This window comes from Felis catus, chromosome A1, assembly GCF_018350175.1.
Source record: "Felis catus isolate Fca126 chromosome A1, F.catus_Fca126_mat1.0, whole genome shotgun sequence".
Lineage (NCBI taxonomy): Eukaryota > Metazoa > Chordata > Mammalia > Carnivora > Felidae > Felis > Felis catus.
This window is the reverse complement of record NC_058368.1, coordinates 172,820,962-172,841,008: the sequence shown is the minus strand read 5'-3', so window position 1 is coordinate 172,841,008 and position 20,047 is coordinate 172,820,962. Positions and strand designations below refer to the sequence as shown.

Below are 20,047 nucleotides of genomic sequence, written 5' to 3'. Positions count from 1 at the left end.
CCCCAGCCTGGTCGAGTGCCGTTACATCTCCTTAGCGGCTGCGAGGAACCTGTCGGCCAGCTTCGTCAATGGGTTCTTATGCGCGACAGGAGCTGCAACCAATCATTGAACAGCACGTTAAGCTTGTGAGCCAACGAGGAACAGAGGGATGGTTTGAGTCAGGGGAAGAGCGAGGGTCCTCTGCGAAGCGAGGCGTGCTGGGACTTGTAGTTTTTTGGGTCTTTCGCGCAGGCTGGAGAGACGAAGACTACAACGATCCTGTCAACCTGCCGGTGATCGAGTCTGGACTAACATGTCTCAGAATTGAAGGCGGAGGCCGGAACTCCAACTCCTGTGCTCCCTCGGACTCACTGGATGGCCCTTTAGCCGTCTGTGGCCCCACCGCTCCCCAGCATCCCGCCTTCAGAAAAATAGAGGGTGTACACAGTCCCAGCTCCTAATACCCAAACGAGTTTACGCAGTAGGAGCAGACCGAAATCCTGTCCGGGACCCCAGTGTTAGTTGGGACCCATCTGGATCCAAACCATGTTAGTGCCCATCTGCTGCAGCTGGAAGCAGCAGCCCTTAAAGGTTGAGGAAAGCTGACTGTGGGACAGAGGTCAAAAACTGCTGGCCTACAGCCGGATAGGGCTCTGTTTTACCTGCTCATGCTATTTCAATACATGATTCAAATATCGATATTTTTGGTTTGGTTTGGGTTTTGTGGGGGTTTGGGGGGGGAGAGGGAGAGAATTGAGTCGGGGAGGGGCAGGGAGCAAGAGAGAATCTTAAGCAGCCTCCACACCCAGAGTGGAGCCCTACTGGGGGGGCTCTATGACCCTGGGATCATGACCTAAGCCAAAATCAAGCGACCGACACCCAACCAGCTGAGCCACCCAGGGGCCGCTCAATATTTTTATCTACTTTTTATTTAAAAAAATTTTTTTAACATTTATTTTTGAGAGACAGAGGCAGAGCGTGAGCAGAGGAGGGGCAGAGAGAGAGACACACACAGAATCTAAAGCAGGCTCCAGGCTCTGAGCCATAAGCACAGAGCCTGATGCGGGGCTCCAGCTCACCAACCACGAGATCATGACCTGACCTGAAGTCGGACACTTAACCAGTTGAGCCACCCAGGTGCCCCTCAATATATTTTTTTAACGTTTATTTATTTTTGAGAGAGACAATGCGGGTGGGTTAGGGGCAGAGAGAGAGGGAGACACAGAATCCGAAGCAGGCTCCAGGCTTTGAGCTGTCAGCACAGAGCCCTTCGCGGGGCTCGAACTCAGGAGCTGTGAGATCATGACCCGAGCGGAAGTCGGACGCTCAACCGACTGAGCCACCCAGGCGCCCCAATCCCCTCAATATTTTTAAACTGAGAGACTTAAATTCATATTAGAAATCCAAATTTCTAGTTTTTCAGGAAAATCTGAAGATCCAACCACACTAGGCCCATGAGGCCCCACAAAAGCTTTCCTGTGCTGAGCTAGCCTCCCCTCTGGCCACTAATTTATAGTAACTCTGGCCCCTCTAGACATATGAATTAATGACCGCTGTTACAGATCAGAGGGGAGGTGGGGATCCCTTGTTGGTTGCTCCTTTATTTAAAGAAGCTGTCCCTTGTGGCACCTGGGTGGCTCAATCAGTTAAGCAGCTGACTCCTGGTTAATAAAGAAGCTGCCCTTTGGGATGAATGAATTTATCAGGGTTAAGTGCTGAGACATCTTTTCTGGATCACATATTTTTTTTTAAATTTTTTTTCAACGTTTATTTATTTTTGGGACAGAGAGAGACAGAGCATGAACGGGGGAGGGGCAGAGAGAGAGGGAGACACAGAATCGGAAACGGGCTCCAGGCTCCGAGCCATCAGCCCAGAGCCTGACGCGGGGCTCGAACTCACGGACCGCGAGATCGTGACCTGGCTGAAGTCGGACGCTTAACCGACTGCGCCACCCAGGCGCCCCTGGATCACATATTTTTAATAAGCTTACTATTAAAGTAATATGCTCGTATACATAATACAGAAATATAATACAACAAAAGTTCCCTGCCACTCCCCTCCCTAGGGGTATTCCCTTCCAGAAATTATATCTATACAAACAAGAATATGTATGTTCCACTAGACCTCTAGGAAGGGTGGGATTTTTGTCAGCTATGGCCACTTCTGCTGCATCCCCAGCATCTACAACAGTGCTTGGCACAAAGGAGGTGATTAATAATTAGTAAAAATATGAATATTTGTTCTAAAACCTGGAATTGGATCATGCAGAATGAGTAGGAGTTTACCAGCAAAAGGAAAGGCATTCTTAGCAGAGGGAACAGGAGATGCAAAGGCCCAGAAGGATGCTCGGGGGCATATGGGATGAAAGCAGTTCAGAATGGCTGAGGAGAGGTGGAGGAGGGTATAGCTAAGGCCAGAACTTGAAGGGCCTTCAATTTCCCAACTAAGGAACATGGCTTTTTTCCAGAAAGCACTGGGATGGTTTTAAGCATGGGAGGGGCCAACATGGTTTTCTCTGACTATGGTGAAGAGAAAAGATTGGAGGGGCATAGCAGGTAGGGAGACTGAATAGAAGGTTATTATGGCCAAATGAGAGACAACAAGGCCTGAGCCCAGGAAGCCTCCAGAGGGAAGGGGGATCAGATATTAAAAATTGATCTACTGTGGGAAGCCAAGGAGAGATAAGCTGAGAACAGTGTTCTGTGGGCTGGAGGTACCCCACTGCTCTCGTGGAGTGGAGAAAATTAGATAAGGACTAAAAGATGGGAAGTTCTGGGTTGGCTGGGGTCCCTGGGGTAAAGATGTGGTCAAAGGTAAAATTGGCATCCATAGTTCAGAGGTGGGCAGAGGAGAGGATGACCTTAGCAGGGGTCAGAGACTGTAAATGGGCCTTTTCGGGGAGGAAGATGAGGTCTTGGCACCTGGGCTTGTGATGGCCCAGGAGCAGCTCCTGGCACCCAAGCACACTTATTCACAACTGTCTCTGACTTGATGTGTAACCTTGGGAAACTCATTTGTCTCCAAGTCTCAGTTTCCTTATCTGTAAAATGTAAATAATGAGCACCACTCACAAAGAGGTTGTGAGGAACAAATGAAGTTGGGAGAAGCCCCTGTAAATGGTAACACCCTTGATGAAGCCTCAGCCCAGGTCCATAGCCCAGCAGACAGACAAGCAGTCTCCACTGACATCATACACTCTATAAAACCCTCACAGGCACATTGACATTGTCATGTCAATGGCACCTTATTAAGACCACTGCTGGCAATGCTCCAGGCTCCAAATCAACCCCCAATATACACACCAAGTCTGACTGAATCCCTCTATCTGGGTGGCCTGGAGCAAGGTGTCTGGAGAGAGGTGAGTCAGGGCTGAGTGAAGAGGTATATTAAGTAAGGTAACACTAGCTGCTATCAAAAATAGACTTTAATGTGTATAACAGCTCAAAGTTTATTCCTCACTCTCATAACAGCACAAAGCTAGTGTTTCTGGTTAATGGGTGGCTTGCCTTTGTGCCCTAATACAAAGACCCTGTCTCCTTTCTTCTGTGGCTCCACAATCCCTTAAAGCCTCATCATCTTCTGCATCCAGCCAAGCTAAAGGGGAAAGAGAGAATGTGGAGGGCACATACTACTTAAAAGTCTTGGCCCAGAAATGGTGCACATCATCTCACTCCCATTTAATTGGTGGGACTAGTCACATGGCCACACCTGACTGCAAATGAGCCTGGGAATTTAAAGTTTAACCATGTGCCCAGGAGGAAGAGGACATGAATTTGTGGTGAAGAGTCAGTTAGTTTCTGCCACTGAAGGGTTCAGGTCATGGCCCTAGAAGAGGGCAGTAGCGTAAAGGGTAGAAAACAGTAGAGGCGCCCAAACCAGAGTGGTGGGGGACATGAGGGCTCTAAGCCCGTACTTAGGGTAAAACAAGTCCTGTAGTGGGTATGTGCCTGTGTAAGAACGAGGCAAACTGAGGACTCTGGCTAAAGGGCCTGAGTTCAGCTGGCACTGGGTCAGGGCTGGGAAGGCATGGTGTCACTCTTCAGTCGACAGTACTACACCAAGGTGGAACTTTTATGTGGGTGGAAATGAATGCACACATGTCAAACACAGATGCAACTGATCCATTCCGTTGCCTGGGTGGGTAAGCATGTGCATACCTGCTTGCACATGTCACTGGGGTGGCTGACTATTTATACACCTATATGCAGTTGTGCCCGCCACATGTCCCTGTCCAAGGGACTGTACATACACCCAAGTGTTTCTAATGAAGGGAGAGTGTGTGTTTATAACATGCACACCTGGATGGTCTGTGTGTATATGACCATGCATGCAAAGTGGCCATCTGTCTGTACATGTGGGCACATGCCTGGGAAGTATCTGGGAATAGAGATAGTACCTCTGCATGCACACAACTGCCTGGGGGAGGGGTATTGAGTGTGCACATGCCTGGCACACAGCAGGGGTGAGATAAGTGTGTCCTGAGTAAAATACATGTGTGCATACTTGGTGCACATGTACACATGTCCACAGAAGCCCCTGTCAAGGTGCAAAAAGGTGACTAAGGGTGTGAGCACACACTTCTGTGTGCCCAGACATGAACTTGGAGCTCCCTTGGCTGGGCCAGACCAGGCTGGGCCACTTCCTGGACACATACAGGCCTCTGGCGATGTGTTGGTGACAGTGTGGGGCACTGCTAAGGGTGCATTGTGGCATGTGTGTGTGCGCATGTGAACGTGTGTGTGTGTGTGTGTGTGTGTGTGTGTGTGTGTGCATGTAGGAAGAGGCGTGCGCTCACTTAGACCTTGCTTCTTTCTGTGGTTCGGTTTCTATAGAGACACTTCCTGTGGCAGAGAAAAGAGGTAGTGAGCTGGTGTTTCAGGATGTGAAGGCCCACAGGAGCGGAGCTGGGCTCTCTCTGTTGCCTGCCTGCCACCGTGCAAGCTTTGGCCGGGGCTGCCCACAGTCCCCATGGTGGGCACTCCTCACGGCAGGGACTCGTGAACAGCAACGGCATGCCGGGGAAGCCCAAGCACCTGGGCGTCCCCAACGGGCGCATGGTGAGTGTGGGCTCCAGGCCAGGCCCGGGGGAGGGGGTGGGCACACCCAGGGTGGAGCCCAGGAGGCACACCCGGCAGGGTTGGGGAAGAGCCTGCATGCTGCTAGTGGGCGGGAGAAGTTGGGTACAGACAGGAGCAGGTAGTAGGACCTGGTGCCCTTCCTGTAGGACCTTCCAGATGGCCCTGCTGGGGACCTAAGGCAACCTTGGGCATGACAGCAGAGTACAGTGGTCACAGGCTTCTGGTACCCACTGCTCCCTCTCCTGCCACTTTGGCACCATCTGGGCTGGGAGATCTAGCATGGCCCTTGACCCCTGCACACACCCCCAGAGGCCCAGGCCTCCACATCTCACTTAGCCTCAGCCTTCCCCTACTCATCCCATGTCCTGATGCCCGAAGTCAGGTAAAGGGCAACCTTCAAGTGAGTCACTGCCCTTTAGCTAGACCTGCTCCAGAGGCTTCATGCCAGAACTAGTAGTCTTTGGGCAGCCTGGGATGGGTCAGTAGGCTCAGGCCAGCTTGGTACATCTTGTCTTTTCTATTCCTGGGCTACCGGGAAGGGTGGGAGTAGCTGGGCACTAGGATGCCTTGTCTATTACTGCTGCCCCACCCCCTGAAGCCTCTCCCTGGCTGCTTGGCCTCCAAATCAGAGCTTCCCTCAGACAGTCCATCTTCTTTATTCATTCAGCTAATGGGGCAGGCTGTACTAGGCCTTTCCTCCCTAGGATACCAGCCCACTTGGCAGAACCCCATCTCCAGGAAGGCCAGACGGTGTCCTAGCCTCCAACCTAGCCCCAGCCTAGGACTATGGGACAAAGCCAATGGGTCTAGAGAGACCTGGATTCCACTCTTGGCTCTGTGTCCCTTACTAGGGGTCCTCTCTGACCCATACTAGGGTCCTCTCTGACTCTCAGTATCTTCACCTATAAAATGAGGAAATTGGAACAGATCTTAAAGTCATCTTGTTGAGATGACTAAGTAGAATGATGAATATGAGGCCCTTGACCCATTGTGGGGGCTCCATAAATGTCAGCCCCATGCCTCCCTTCATTCTCAGTACCTCTTCATGGATCCCCTGCCTCACTCAGGAACTGAGGTTTCACCCTCCTAATTCCCTACTAATTCCTAAGGCTTTTCTCCACCTCTCCTTTGTCTAGTGTCTCCTTGTTGCCCAGCCCCAGGCTAGCTTGGTGGGAGAGAGGCAAACCCCTCCAAGCTGACCCAGTCCCCACCTCACTGTCTCTGCCATAAACCTAACTTTGAAAGTTCAAGAACCTATGGTCCTCTCACTCCAACCCAGAGACATGACACTAGGGTATGCAGGCCAAGGACACTGGGCCACTCCCATGACCACCCCAGATGGGGTGGGTTGGTGCTGGGTTGGTGCTTTTGAGCAGTGCCCAGGACTTCAGGGCAACTGAGGATGCCCAGGGACAGACCCTGCCTCTGCCCCTGCCACATCAGCCCATGGCTTCTCTACCCAAAAGCCATTCAGAGCAGGGAGGGCACCCACTGCCCCCAACCCTGGAAAGCTCATAGATGCCCTGGCTCCTTGCAGCAACCTTCACACACAGGTTTATCTTTGCCCTTCCTGGGCCTGTTCTGAACTCTCTTTGTCACCTGTTGGAATCCTGAGGGTCACAGATTGGCTTCTTGCTGGCCATTGGTCAGCTTTCTAAGGCCATGCTCAACTGTCATGGGGAGGGGTAGACAGGCATCAGCATCTGTGGCACAGCACTTATGGACCAGGAGTCGGGCTCCTTCCATGAGTAACCTCTCGAGGGAGGTTCAGAGGAGTAACTGACATGCTGAAGGCAGCCAGTAGGTAGAGGGGCCTGCATCTGAACCCAGACTATCTGACTCAATGCCTTTGCTCTCCCACCTCCCAGAACTGCCTGGCTCTGTCCTCCCCCTCTTCCCCCTGCAACCACCCCACCCACCGCTGCCATCACTCCCTGCTGAGGCAGCTTCATTTGTCAGCCTCGGCTTTCTGCCACTCAGCTTGTCAGGCAGTTGCAATGAAACCTGTCACGTAGAGATGGCTCCCAGCCCCCTCCCAGAGACATCATTACACAACCCCAATTGCCACTTCATTTGTTCATGCAGTCATTCATTCAGCAACCCCTCCATAGGTCTGCTCTATGCTGGCCCTGTCCTAGGCACTGAAGACCCAAACCCATCATCCTAGCCCCTGCCCTCAAGCAGCTCCCAGTCTGGCAAGGCACAAAAGACATGGGTACAAATACCAGAAGAGAATTCAGATTTGGGTAAGAGCCATGGGTCCAGGGTAGAGAAAGCTTGAGGAGGACCCGAGGAGGGAGAACTGACTTCTTGTCTCATTTTGTGCATCGTAGTAGGAAGCTCTTGAAAGGATATGCCATCTGGAGGAGGGGATGGCATGGGGAAGCATCTGGATGTGGGGAAACACAGGGTGTTTGTACAGGGACATGGCCTAAGGGGAAGCTGGGCCTAAAGCCTGGAGAGGAGGGGTTATCATATCCTGTCACTCTCAGGGAGCCCAGGTAGTCATCCCATCTGGGGAGACCTGCAAGGCAGAGCCTACTGTAGCTCTGTCTGTATTCTTGGCATCCAGCTCGGGGCTAGGGTTCAGCTCCACAGGATCAGCTCAGGCTGAAGGGGCCAGGCACCCAGGGTTCTCTGTGCACATACCCAGAGAGGATCTTGGGGCCTCCATTTCCCCTAACTAGGATGAAATGAGATGATGGTACAGAGTGCCCAGCACAGAAGATGCTAAATAATTCGCCCCTTCCTTTGAGGTCTGACCACTACAGAGGGCAGAGTTCAAGAGGACCCCCTGGGCTCTTTACCCCTGATTGACTTTGCCCACTTGTGTCCAAAGGGCTAAGACCCTGGGCCTGCCAGCTCCCCTGGTACATCTCCTGCCCACCCAGGGAGGCAGCTTGGTGGAGGAAATAACTCAGGCTCCAGAGTCAGGCACACCTGGATTTTAACTTCAGCTCAGCCCCTTCCCCACTGTGTGAGTTCTTTGGGCCTAGGTTTCCTCGTCTGTAAAATGGGGGTAGTAATACCTGCCACACAGGATAAGGATTTGAGGATAGAGTGAGTGAGAACATGGATGTGTATTGTCCAAGAGTGCCTGCCACACAAGTGGAGCTCAGAAATGTTGCTCCTCCACACTCACCTTAGTATTCTTAGATACCAGCGGTTCTGCCAGGCTTAAGAAAAAAATTATGGCAAACTGAAGCCTGACCATGGGTCAGAGTTTCACCTTCCACCACACCCTTCCTCATCCTTTCTTCCCCTTTTCTCCCATTCACTCACCACTTCTCAGGCAAGTCGGGGTGAGGCAAGGCAGGCCCTGCTCAGCACAACTTCCCTAAGCCTGGCAGCCTAGGCAGGTGGAAGCCCTGGTCAGCAGAGCTCCTGACGGCTCCATGCCAGTGACTTTCACACACTCGCTCACCCTTCCTAGCAGCCCCAAGGAGTTGGAAATGCCGAGCCCCCTTCTACCCAGGGGGAAACCGAGGTCCAGAGGAAGACGTTGCTTGCCCTTGAGTGGCTGACCTGAAATTGAACTCTATCCTAACTCCCTCCCACCTCTGGATCTCTCTCCCTACCCCATCTCAGACCCAACTATACATATCAACAACCAGTGGGGCAAGAGGGGCCGAGAATCTGCCGGCCACAGATATGGGGCGTTCAGAGGTAAAGGATCCTTGCCGAAGGAGGTGCTGGGGCCTCATGGGATGGCAGAGGAGGACTGCTAGGGTCCTGATGGCTGCTTGCTAGCACCAGAGCAAGGAGGGTGCTTCATGGGAGGGAGTTCAGGTTGGCTCCCTCTGTAAACCAGACCTGCCCTCTAGGAGCTACCAAATGATAAGGAGAGAGGCCTAGCCGTGGGTGGACAGCAGTGTGGTAGGCAGGAGGATTCAGGGAAACTGGTGGTGTTTGTAGGTGACTGATGTCAGCGAGTAGAGATCGGGAGAGCAGTCAGTTCAGTGAGGGGAGCAGGAGCAGACGCGCAGCAAGAGAAAGCAGTGAAGCAGGAAGCAGGAGTGTGAAGGGGTGTGGGGAACCTAGAAAAGTTTGGTAAAGTGTAGGGCGCAGTGAGAAGGAGGGAAATGGGGGAGACTGAAGGGATTCATTAGTCAGGCCCCGGGCTGCACTTCGACTGTTAACACAGCAGCTGCTCCACTTCCCAGGGCAGGGAGCTTGGCCACCACCTGAGAGCCAGTCCCACCTAAAGACACACACAGGCAATTCCACACAAGGTCAAGAATAAAACAAAATAGGAGTGTGGGCTGGCTTCTGCCCAGGCGCCTTTACCCAGTCTGTAGCTCCAGGCCTGCCGCAGCAGCAGTGGGGGCTCTGAGCTAGTGCGTGGATCTGAGTCCCAGGATGGAGGGCAGGCCAGAGAGAGGCCAGTGGCGAGGAGTGGGGGACGGTAGGGGGGCAAGAGGTGGCCATGCGGCCACCCCGGAGGGGAAGGCAGGATGGTTCCAAAAGACCCATGCAAAGGGTGGTGAGAGCAGCCCTGAGGGTGGCAAAGCCGCAGAGCAGTTGAGGCTGGCACGTGTGGCATGAGTAGGGCTGCCAGGAAAGGAAGGAGCAAGCTGGAGGTTACCCTGGGTTTCAACTCGTCCTCCTCATGCAACCCAGGAATTGGGACTTTCTCTGGCAGCCCCTGGAGCTGACCCGGAAGAAGGGAAGAAGCCACCACATGGGGGGTGCAGAGGCAGGAGGGCGAGGGCTGGGGTGGGTCAGGAGAGGGCGCCCCTCTCCTGGTAAGCCCCCAGGAGGGGCTTGGTACGCTGGCCAATGGGCTCGGCGCTCGGCCACGCTCTGATACTGTGCTAACTTTCCTCTCCAGTAACGTCTCACCTCCACATTCTAGGTGGGAGATGAGGCTTAGGGAGGAGCCCGAGGGCGTAAGAGTAAAAAAGGGCAGAGCTGGGATTTGACTCTGAGTCTGACAGGCCCCAACACCTGTGCTCCATAGCAGGGCTAGCAAACTCAAAGTGGAGCATGGTCAAGACTAATGTAACAGCAGCAATAATAGTAATGTTCCATGAAAGTTTACTACATATCAGATAGTGTTCTGAGTTCCTTATCTATATATTTAACTTATTTAATCACAGGAATCTTTTGAAATCAGGAGAAGTATTTGCCCCATTTCTGCAGAGAAAGAAATTGAGGCACAGAGAGGTGAAGTGCCTTGTGCAAGGTCACACAGCACAAATTGAACTCAGGCGGTCTGGAGCAGCACTTGCCTCCATAAGTAACATGAATGTGGCAAACTGGCCTCAGAGACCTCTGAACAGAGCATGAGCCCCTTGTAGGGAAGGCAGTTGCTGTTCAATGCCAGCCAAAGTTGTCATGCTGGGGAGAAGCTCTGGGTAGCTGAGGCATCACAGGAGTTTATGTAAAACTCCTGATTTTTAAATGTGCTCTGGCTCACAGATATGGAACCTGAGTGTTCCCAGGTGAGAGTGGGGAGCACAGAGGGAGATCCCAGATAGGAGGGCAGGGAGAGGCTTCCTGGGAGAGATGTTTGTAGACCTGTTTCCAGTGGGGATGTAACAAAGGGACAGGTGGTCCCTGTGACAGGACTAGTGGGAAGAGGATGTGAGAGAGAGAAAGGGAAGGGGGGATGATCGGGCCCTGGTGCTAGGAGCCCAGGTAGTGGGAAGAAAGACAGGATGTAGGGAAACTGGTTTGGTGCCTTGCTCTGGTAGTGGCAGAGGTGACTTCTCCTTGGGACTGGCTGAGTTCAAAGGGCTTGTGGGACATTTGGGCAGAGATGTTAGCAGGAAGTTGGCTATGTGGGTTTGGATCTGGGGAGATGTGGGAGAGGGAAAGGCAGAGTCAGGGAGGGGTGGAGGCCATCTTGTGTGGGTAGGAGATGAGGAGGAAACTGGAGGAGCTGCTAGGAAGGTAGGAAGACCAAGGGAAACCACTGCAAGAGTCATTTTGAAAGGAGAGTTTTTTCTATTTCACTAATGGTTGGATTCCCAGAGAAGTCGGAGTTGTACGTGGGGGGTGGGGGGGGGGGAGGATGAAGTTGGTCTCTGCAGCAATGCTACTCAAAATGTGGTCCATGGACCAGTGCATCAGCATTGCCTGAGAACTTGTTAGAAATGGAGAGCCTCAGACCCCATCCTGGACCTACTGAGCCAGAATCTCTGGAGGTGGTTTCCTACTGGTCATTTTAATACACACTAGAGTTTGAGAATGACTGCTTTACATTCTAAAATTGCATCCTGATCCCAGCCCAAGATGGGATGGGGCCCATGGTCTCTCAGGGTCTTCTTCTCCAAGAGGAAACAGTTGTAACAAAGAGATCACTGGCTACAGAGACACCTTTCCTTCCTCAAAGACACCAGCAAACATTGATACAGCACTTGCCACATGCTGGCCACTGTTCTCAGTGCTGGAAATGTATTAAACTGATTTGATCCTCACAATAGTCCCAGAAGGTAAGTTACTATTATTATCACCATCTCCTATTACAGATGCAAACAAACAAGTAACGAGTTACTCAGCTAGTAAATGGCAGAGACAAGATTCAAAGTCTGTGCTGATCCTCACCATGCTGTACATCTGAGTTTACCCAGCAAGTGCTGAGGGAGGAGGGAACCAGGGGCAAATGGAAAGTAACTGGCATAAATTCCAGCACACAGTGGTTGGCACATGATGGAAGGGGAGCCGGGAGTAGCCTGAGCAAAATGCTGAGCAAGCAGTGACCTCACTGGGAATGCCCAGCATGGCCCTCCAGGGAGAGGAAAACAAGCTCCAGTCCTGGGGCCTGAGCCCAGAGCTGTCCCTTGAGAATCTACCCCAGGCTCTGCTCTGACTATCTACCTTGGGTCTCTTGTAGGTTCTGGCTGTCTCAGATGGAGGTAAGTGACAGAGGGTACAGAGGAGGCCTGACTGGGGTGGGGGAGGGTATGTGGAAAAGGGTGGGGACACCTCTTGGTATCTTTCCTGGGAAAATACCTACTGATGGGGTTGGGCCAAGGGCTGGGGAAGGCCACAAAGCTCACCACCATTTGTCTATCCACCTACAGAGCTGAGCAGCACAGCAGGGCCCCAGGGCCAGGGTGACGGCCGAGGAAGCTCTCTCAGTATCCACAGCCTCCCCAGTGGCCCCAGCAGCCCCTTCTCCACCGAGGAGCAGCCTGTGGCCAGCTGGGGCCTGTCCTTTGAGCGGCTGCTGCAGGACCCTCTGGGGCTGGCATATTTCACTGTAAGCCCTGGGATGGGATAGGGAGGGCAGATGGCAGTGGCCACCAGGTGGGGGGTGGGGGTAGGGTGGCCGGCATGGGAGAGGATATGGATGGAGCTTCAAGCTGGCCAGAGTGGAATTCCTGTGTCAGCTGCCTCATCCAGCCTTTCTTTGGCATCTTCTTCCTTTTCTCTCAGCAGGGAACTTGTCTCTGCCTCCCATTTCCTCTCTGTGCCTTCTGATCGGGCCCCATCTGTCTGTCTGGCCCTATCTGTCTGATTTGGCCTCTTGGCCCTATCTCTATCCCAATCTCTTTGACCGCATCCCCTGACTGGGTCTCTGTGTCTCTGCCTGCCTCTTCCTTCTGTGCACCAGGAGTTCCTGAAGAAGGAGTTCAGTGCTGAGAATGTAACTTTCTGGAAGGCCTGTGAGCGCTTCCAGCAGATCCCTGCCAGCGACACCCAGCAGGTGGGGGAAAAGACCAGCTGGGGCAGAGTGGTGGGACCAGAGCCTGGGTCATGCCCCTGACCTTCACCTGTCCCTCCTGCAACAGCTGGCTCAGGAGGCCCGCCACATCTACCGGGAGTTCCTGTCCAGCCAGGCACTGAGCCCAGTGAACATAGACCGGCAGGCTTGGCTAGGCGAGGAGGTGCTGGCAGAGCCTCGACCGGACATGTTCCGGGAACAGCAGCTCCAGGTGAGTGTTCCCAGGGGCCTCGGTTTGGGATTAGGGGGAGTGGCCTTGGAAGAAAGGACAAGAGGTGGGACCAGATCCAGGGCAAAGCCCGATTGTCAGGGGTGGGATGGGGTTGGAGTGGCCTACGGAGAGGAGCAAATTTGGATTTGGATGCCCGCACCAAAGTTAAATGCAGGGGCAGGGCGCGGGTCAGAGGGCGGTACCAGAGGCTACGGTGGAGCAGGGTCTAGGGGCGGTGGAGCCTAGCAGAGGTCGAGGCGGGGCCAAGAGTAGGCACTGGACTAGATCAAGGAGTTGCGTGGGAGGGGCTAAGGTCTCAGCTGCTAGGTTGGGGACCCAGCTAACCTTGAGGACAGGGCCAGGTAAGCTGGGGGCAAGTTGAGCGCCCCCTTCGGCTCACCGCCCCGGCGCGGGTCCCGCAGATCTTCAACTTGATGAAGTTCGACAGCTATGCGCGCTTCGTCAAGTCCCCGCTGTACCGCGAATGTCTCCTGGCGGAGGCCGAGGGACGCCCCCTGCGGGAACCTGGCTCCTCCAGCCCCGGCAGCCCCGACTCCACCAGGAAGGTGCGGACGAGGGGCAGTGGGAGGCGGTGGGCCGGGCGCAGATCTGTAGGGTTGTGTCCACGGTCTGCACGTAGGCTGGGGTCCGGCCCCGAGCCAGCGCCTTTCCTCCACCCGCAGAAACCGAAGCTGAAGCCCGGGAAGTCGCTGCCGCTGGGCGTGGAGGAGTTGGGGCACCAGCCTTCTGCTGAGGGCTCTGGCGGCCGCCCGCTCCGCAAGTCCTTCCGCAAGGGTGAGGGTCGGAGGCCACAGACAAGAGTCAGGGTGGGAGTTTGAGCAAGCTTTGAGAATGCCCCCTTCCTCCTATTTGTAAATCTGTGAAAACCGAAATACCCTGTGACCACCACGTTCCCCCGGTGGTTCGGTTTCCAGACTAGAGCCCTGAAGTTTGGGAAGCCCCCTCAGTACCAACGCTTCCGTGGCCCCAAGCCGCGTTAGACCCCTGCGGGAGGGCTCCAGCGGGGTCCACCTGGCGGTGGAGAAGGGGGTATAGGGAGGAGGGGCTGTTCTGCTCACTGCTCCGTCTCCTCTAGAACTGGCAGGCGGGGCCCCAAACTCAGCCTTGCGCAGAGAGTCCCAGGGCTCCCTCAACTCGTCTGCCAGTCTGGACCTCGGCTTCCTTGCCTTTGTCAGCAGCAAATCTGAGGTGAGCGGCCTGCTGGGGGGGACAACGTGCAGGCTAGGGCCACTACTCATGCCCCTTTGTGTGGCCACCATCATTCCTAGTCATGGTTCCTACTTACATCTTCCTGCTACCAACCCCTTAGCCTCCTCACTTTCTTCCTGTCCTCACCACAATGGGCCTCATGCATGGCATAGGTGTACATTCCCTTTGTGTGTGTGTGTGTGTGTGTGTGTGTGTGTGTGTGCACGTGTGGGTGCCCAGGTGTACACAGCAGATGTGTGGGGGTCAGTGGGAGGATCTGTCTCTGGGTGTCCTTACACCTGGCATACATATGAGCATATGTTACATACATGTGAGCATACATATGTTCCTGTAGGAGTATCTTTGCCTGCCTAAAAGTGTGCCCTTAGGCATGTGTGTGCATGTGTGCACCCGGTGGGCTTACCTGCCTGTGTAACTCTCTGCATTGTCCCTGAATATGTACACATGACCTTCCTTCCACCCCTGTCCTGAATCAGAGCCACAGGAAAAGCCTTGGGAGCACAGAAGGTGAGAGCGAAAGCAGGCCAGGGAAGTACTGCTGCGTGTACCTGCCCGATGGCACAGCCTCCTTGGCCCTGGCCCGACCTGGCCTCACCATCCGTGCCATGCTGGCAGGCATCTGTGAGAAACGAGGTCTCTCTCTACCTGACATCAAAGTCTACCTGGTGGGCAATGAGCAGGTGTGGACTTGGCCTGGTCCCCAACTCTAACTATCTTCCTGATCCCAACCCCATTCCTATCTGTGCTCAGCTATGACCTCCACCCCAGTTCCATTCCCATCCTCACCCCCTTCCTAATTCCAATCCTCAACACAACCCTGCCCCGTCCCCCATGCTCAGCTCCAAATCAACCCAGCACCAATTCCTCAAACTCAGACTTCCACTCTCATCCCTTGAAAATTCTTTCCCCACCCCATTCCCCTCCTGGTTTCCAGCTTTACCATTATCTTCACTGTGATGCTCTGGGGAGGGAGAGTAGGGGAGAACCACTGCCAGAGCTGGGTTTCCCCCATGACCCCGAGTCCCTACTGACCATCTTTGAAAGGCCATCAGGGGCACTCAAATGCACCTAGCCCACAAAAAAAGTTTTCTTGAGGTGCAAACTAGAATTAAGCTTTACAGAGGAATGTGGGGGGAAATGTACTTTAAAACAAATCATCCAGTAAGAAGGGTTCGAAGAAAGAATGCTGCATTCCAGGGAGACCCTATAGGATTTCATTCTCCCAGACAAGGCCTAAGGCCCTGCCAGGTAGGTGAGCAGAGGGACCCAGACCTGAGCTCTGTCCTCCAGGTCCACAGGCTGGCGGTAAGCCAGGCAGGATGTGATCAGGGAAAAGGAGCCGAAGCTTCAGAGAGTTTCTAGGGAAAAGTAAGCTTTTCTGGCTGGCTCCGGGAAGACTTCATGAAAGAGGCAGCTGTTGATGAGAGGAGGATAAGGATGGGGAGGAGTTTGCCTGGCAGAACTGTCAGGAAAAGACATTCTCAGCCGAAGGAACAACTTAAGTGAAGTCTGGATATGAATAAGAAGTGCAGGGCAAGTTCAGGGGCCTGGAGAGTGGGACTGTGAGGGCAGTAGTGGGAGGATCTCTGCCCACTCAGGCCACCCGGGGAAGACTCTGAAGCCCAGATGGGCCTTCTCATCTGCCGAATATAACTCCCCACCCACACTCCACCTGTCCCTGAAGCAGAGCACAGGCCTTCCCTGGAAGAGGCTGCCTCCCTGCCCTGGGCTGGTGCAGGCAGTGGGACCTACACGGGCAGTAGTCACTACCTACTGTTTACGTACCTACTGTGTGCCAGGCACTGTGCCAGATACTTTATATCCTTCTGGCCTCACAGTGGTCTGGGAGAAGAGCTCTTGTTGCAGTGAGGAGACAAGAAGTGTCCTTAGTAGGTGGGGATGGAGAGAAGTGGACAAGTGTCAAAAAAGGGACAAGGTCTGGGTGGCTGATCAAAGGTGGGTGGTGAGGGAGGAAATGCATCCATGGATTTCACATGCCTGAGACAAAAGTGGGCAGCCATCCAGGAAGTGGGTCTTGGACTGGCCTGGCCCAAGAAGAGGCAGCTCCATAATCCAGGACCTGAGCCTGCTCCGTATCCAAGCAGCCTCATTACCATTTCGTGCTCATCCCACCCCCATGTTTCCCATAACTCCGTTTCTTTTCCAAGGCTGTCCAACCTTCTTGCCACCCTTCTCCCTGGCTAGGCTCCGACTCAGCCAGGTGTCTTATTCCATCCACATCTCTATCGCTCACCTGCCCATCGCCTTTCTCTCTGACCCGTAGGGATCCCCAGTGGGGGCCATGGGTGGAAGTGAGGTGGTTCCTTCGGACCCTGGGGATCGTTAGGGGTGGGGAGGGAGGGACTCTGAGACCCTGACTGGCATCCGCAGAAGGCTCTGGTCCTGGATCAGGACTGCACCGTGTTGGCGGACCAGGAAGTGCGGCTGGAGAACAGGATCACCTTCGAGTGAGTGCCCCTCCTCCCAGGCTTGGGTCCCAGTTCTGGCTGCTGTACTCCCTCTCAGGTCCTGTCCCTGGTGCTAACCGCGTCCCGGGGACTGAGGTCCCACCCCCAAGTTGTCCCACCTCCCTAGTTTAGGCTCCGCCCCCTCCTGGGCCTCGTCCGGGATGGGTTGGGGGAGAGGCGGGGTCGGCTCTCCGCGGTTCCGCAGCGCTAGGGTCCCGTGCAGGCTCGAGTTGGCGGCGCTGGATCGCGTGGTGCGGATCTCCGCCAAGCCCACCAAGCGACTGCAGGAGGCGCTGCAGCCCATTCTGACGAAGCACGGCCTGAGCCCGCAGCAGGTGGCACTGTGCCTGGTGAGCTGGGGGACAGCAGGGCAGAGGAGGGACAGCGGGGAACGGGCTGCCTGTCCTGCAGGCTGCTGACCTGTTCCCACAGCCAGGCGAGAAGCAGCCGCTGGATCTGGGGAAGCTAGTGAGCTCGGTGGCAGCCCAGAGACTGGTTTTGGACACTCTCCCAGGTAGAGAACCAAGGCCCTGGGGCTTGGTCCCTGGAGATGACCCTGGCCCAGAAGGGGTCCAGGTGGGAGGCAAACAGTAAGGGTGGCCCTCTCTGCCATAGGGGTGAAGACTCCTGAAGCTGGAGACACAGCCCCGAGCCGCAGCCAGGTGAGTGAGAGTAAAGGCTCCCTCTTCTGCCTACTGCACCTCCCCTCCCAGTTGTGGCTCTGACTCCACATTCTCGCAGGGCGGCCAGCCTAGAACTCAGAACAAGGCCGCCCATCCCTCTTCACTGTCCCTCAACTCGATGGCCCAGGCAACCAGTAGTATCACTGGGAAGCGGCAGACCTGTGACATTGAAGGTACTTTGGGGATGGTGGGAACTAGAGACCAAAAGGGTTGGGGACCATTGAGGGTGGGTGGTACCAGAGAGGCTTGATCTGAGGCTTGATGTTATTGGGGCTGGAACAATGTCCATTGGGGTTGGGGGACCAGAGGGCCTGAAGGGTGGGAGGGGGGCATTTGGGGAGGCTGTGGTCATAATAAGGGCAGTAGAACAGTGGTGGGCTAGCATAGGCAGGTCTGCACTGGTGGGCTTCTTGACTCTGTGGTCACCCCTAGGCCTAGTGGAGCTGCTGAATCGGGTGCAGAGCAGCGGGGCCCATGACCAGAGGGGCCTTCTGCGCAAAGAGGACCTGGTGCTTCCAGAATTTCTGCAGCTGCCTGTCCAAGGGCCCAACTCCCAGGAGGCCCCACCACAGACTGAATCAGAGGTCCAACCCAAGGGGGACCCCTTGGACTCCACTGCCCACTCAGCCCTCTGACAGCTGCCCAACAGTCCAGGCCGGCTGCATGGCACCTGGCGGGCCAAGCATGCCATGGGCCCGCTCTGCATGCCCTGTCTGTGCCATGAGTGTTCCTGGCCACTTCCTGTCACGGGCAGGCCCGCAGGAAGAGCCAGAAGAGGGCGGAGAGTGGGCTCAGAGGAGCCGCACCCCACAGCTGCCACCACTTGGTCCCTTATAGGTTCACTCATCCATCCCTTGCTGCCAGGCCACTGAGGGGAGGTGGGCCTAACCTCTCTGGTGCAGGCATGTCCAGCACAGAAGGATGGCATTGGCAGTGCCAGCCTCCTCACCCTGTGCTAAGCCTCAGCAAGGAGCAGGAGGAGGGGCTGGCCCCTCCTCAGGGAGCTGGTATGAGTAAGGCCTGGGGGTGTAGGCGGGAAGCCCCTCCCACTACTCACATAGGCTCTGCTGGACATATGGATTTTGCAGTTGGCTTGGGGCAACTGGGTTTGTCCTGGATGTATGATATTGTTATTATAATAGTAATTATTATTCTCCCATGAGGTGTGTTCCTTGTATACCAGTCTACCTTGTGTGCCCCCCCCCAAGCCATACTGCCTCTGTCACCAGGGTCAGTGCCAGGAAGCCCTTGGGGACCTCAAGACGTGCCCCCTGACTTCCTGTTGTCAGACTCTCTCTTCCTGACTGCACAGAGTATTGGGGTGTGAATATGAGAGACAGAGACAGGGAGGAAAGGAGGAAGGGTGGGGGGGGGCAAAGGGAGGGAGGGGAAGACACTTCTGGGGAGCCATGGCTCTGCCACCTGTCATCGCACTGTTCCTCAGTCTCTGGATCTGAATAGAGTACAGCATCTGGCTATTGTCCTCTGCTTCTACTGGGACTGAGTGTGTCTCTGCAGACATGGCTATGGGCTTCTTCGGATGCGTTAGAGCCTTGTAGAGGATACTGGGTGTTGTGGTGGGAGCAGGTTCTGTCCCTTGTCTGCTTTGGCTGGGTGCCTATCCCTGTCCCTAGGTAGCCCACATAGGGAGAGAGAGTGGGGAGGACCTCCCAGAAGGAGGGCCCAGCTTGCGGGCAGAGAAGCCAGACTCAATCCCAGTGCTGCTGAGACAAACAAGGGGACATGGGAACCTTGAGGGGACACCTCCTGACCACCTCAGACAGGTAAAACTCTCTCCCGAACCACTCCAGTTCTTTGTGCTTGCTGTCCCGTTTGTCAGGAACTACCCCCCACCCCCACACCCCCTATCATGGCACCTCATCCTTGAAATTCCTGAGAGAAATCAGTGGGGTTTGCTGACCCAATGTGCCTTTCTTCAGAAGTCTAACCCAAGCCTTTCTTGGGGGACTTCAGCCCTCTACCCCCACTGCCCATTTTCTTTGTCTGGGCTGGCCAGACCCTCTAGCTGCTGGGGTGGGCTCATGACCCAGGCCTGGTCAATCAGAGTTTGGTGCAGGAATGATCTTCTGACCCGAGTGAAAATGACAGTCCTTGTCCTTTACCCTTTCCTAGGGATTTGAACAGAGGATACACAGGGAGAGAACCTGCATGTGAATCAAACAAATGCAGGAGAGCAGGACTGAGAGATAGAGGGAGATTCCAAAATTTCCCTGAACATCTAAAGTCAACCACCCCTAGACATTCTCATTTAGGCAAGCCAACACATTCTTTCCATGTGTATGTGCTTGTGACTCTGAGTGGGTTTTCTGAGACCTGCAACCACAAAAGTCTTGCTTCATTGAAGATCTCAGCTTGAACATCTCAGTGGAGTCTTCCCTGGTCACTTGAAGCTGTGGTCTAAATGTTTGTGTTCCCCTCCCCCCAAATTCATATGTTGAAATCCCAGCCCTAAGGTGATGGTATTAGGAGGTGGAGCATTTGGGATGTGCTTGGTCATGAAGGTGGAGCCCTCGTGAGTGGGGTTAGTGTGCTTATAAAAGAGACCCCAGAGAGCTCCCCCACCCCTTTCACCCTGTGAGGACACAGCAAGAAGTTGGCTGTCTACCACCTGGAAGAGGGCTCTCACAGACACCGAATATGCTGACCCCCTGATCTTGGACTTCCAGCCTCTAGAACTGTGAGAAATAAATTTTTGGGTAAGCCA

At 54.5% G+C, this 20,047-nt stretch overlaps 1 protein-coding gene across 2 annotated transcripts; it reads left to right on the top strand.

Moving 5' to 3' along the window:
* The first annotated feature begins 4,827 nt into the window (after positions 1 to 4,827).
* RGS14 (regulator of G protein signaling 14) lies at positions 4,828 to 20,047 on the top strand. 2 transcript variants are annotated; one of them, XR_006583814.1, is made up of 16 exons: positions 4,828 to 5,037; positions 11,897 to 11,918; positions 12,087 to 12,265; positions 12,620 to 12,712; positions 12,798 to 12,941; positions 13,364 to 13,507; positions 13,625 to 13,736; positions 14,038 to 14,150; positions 14,648 to 14,851; positions 16,563 to 16,639; positions 16,863 to 16,989; positions 17,072 to 17,153; positions 17,255 to 17,301; positions 17,381 to 17,495; positions 17,755 to 19,106; positions 19,456 to 20,047. XR_006583814.1 is itself a non-coding variant. In XM_006927882.4 (15 exons), exons 1-15 carry the CDS (start codon positions 4,993 to 4,995, stop codon positions 17,955 to 17,957), a joined length of 1,707 nt encoding a protein of 568 aa, XP_006927944.2. In that variant the 5' UTR covers positions 4,828 to 4,992; the 3' UTR covers positions 17,958 to 20,047. The 2 variants fall into 2 exon arrangements, 1 of the variants encoding a protein (XP_006927944.2); XM_006927882.4 differs by having other exon boundaries at positions 17,755 to 20,047.

Coding starts and splice junctions, on each gene's coding strand:
- RGS14 (XM_006927882.4), top strand. CDS start 4,993: ATGCCGGGGAAGCCCAAGCACCTGGGCGTCCCCAACGGGCGCATG. Junction 12,713..12,797: donor CTGCCAGCGACACCCAGCAG/GTGGGGGAAAAG, acceptor CTCCTGCAACAG/CTGGCTCAGGAGGCCCGCCA. Junction 17,496..17,754: donor GCAGACCTGTGACATTGAAG/GTACTTTGGGGA, acceptor GGTCACCCCTAG/GCCTAGTGGAGCTGCTGAAT.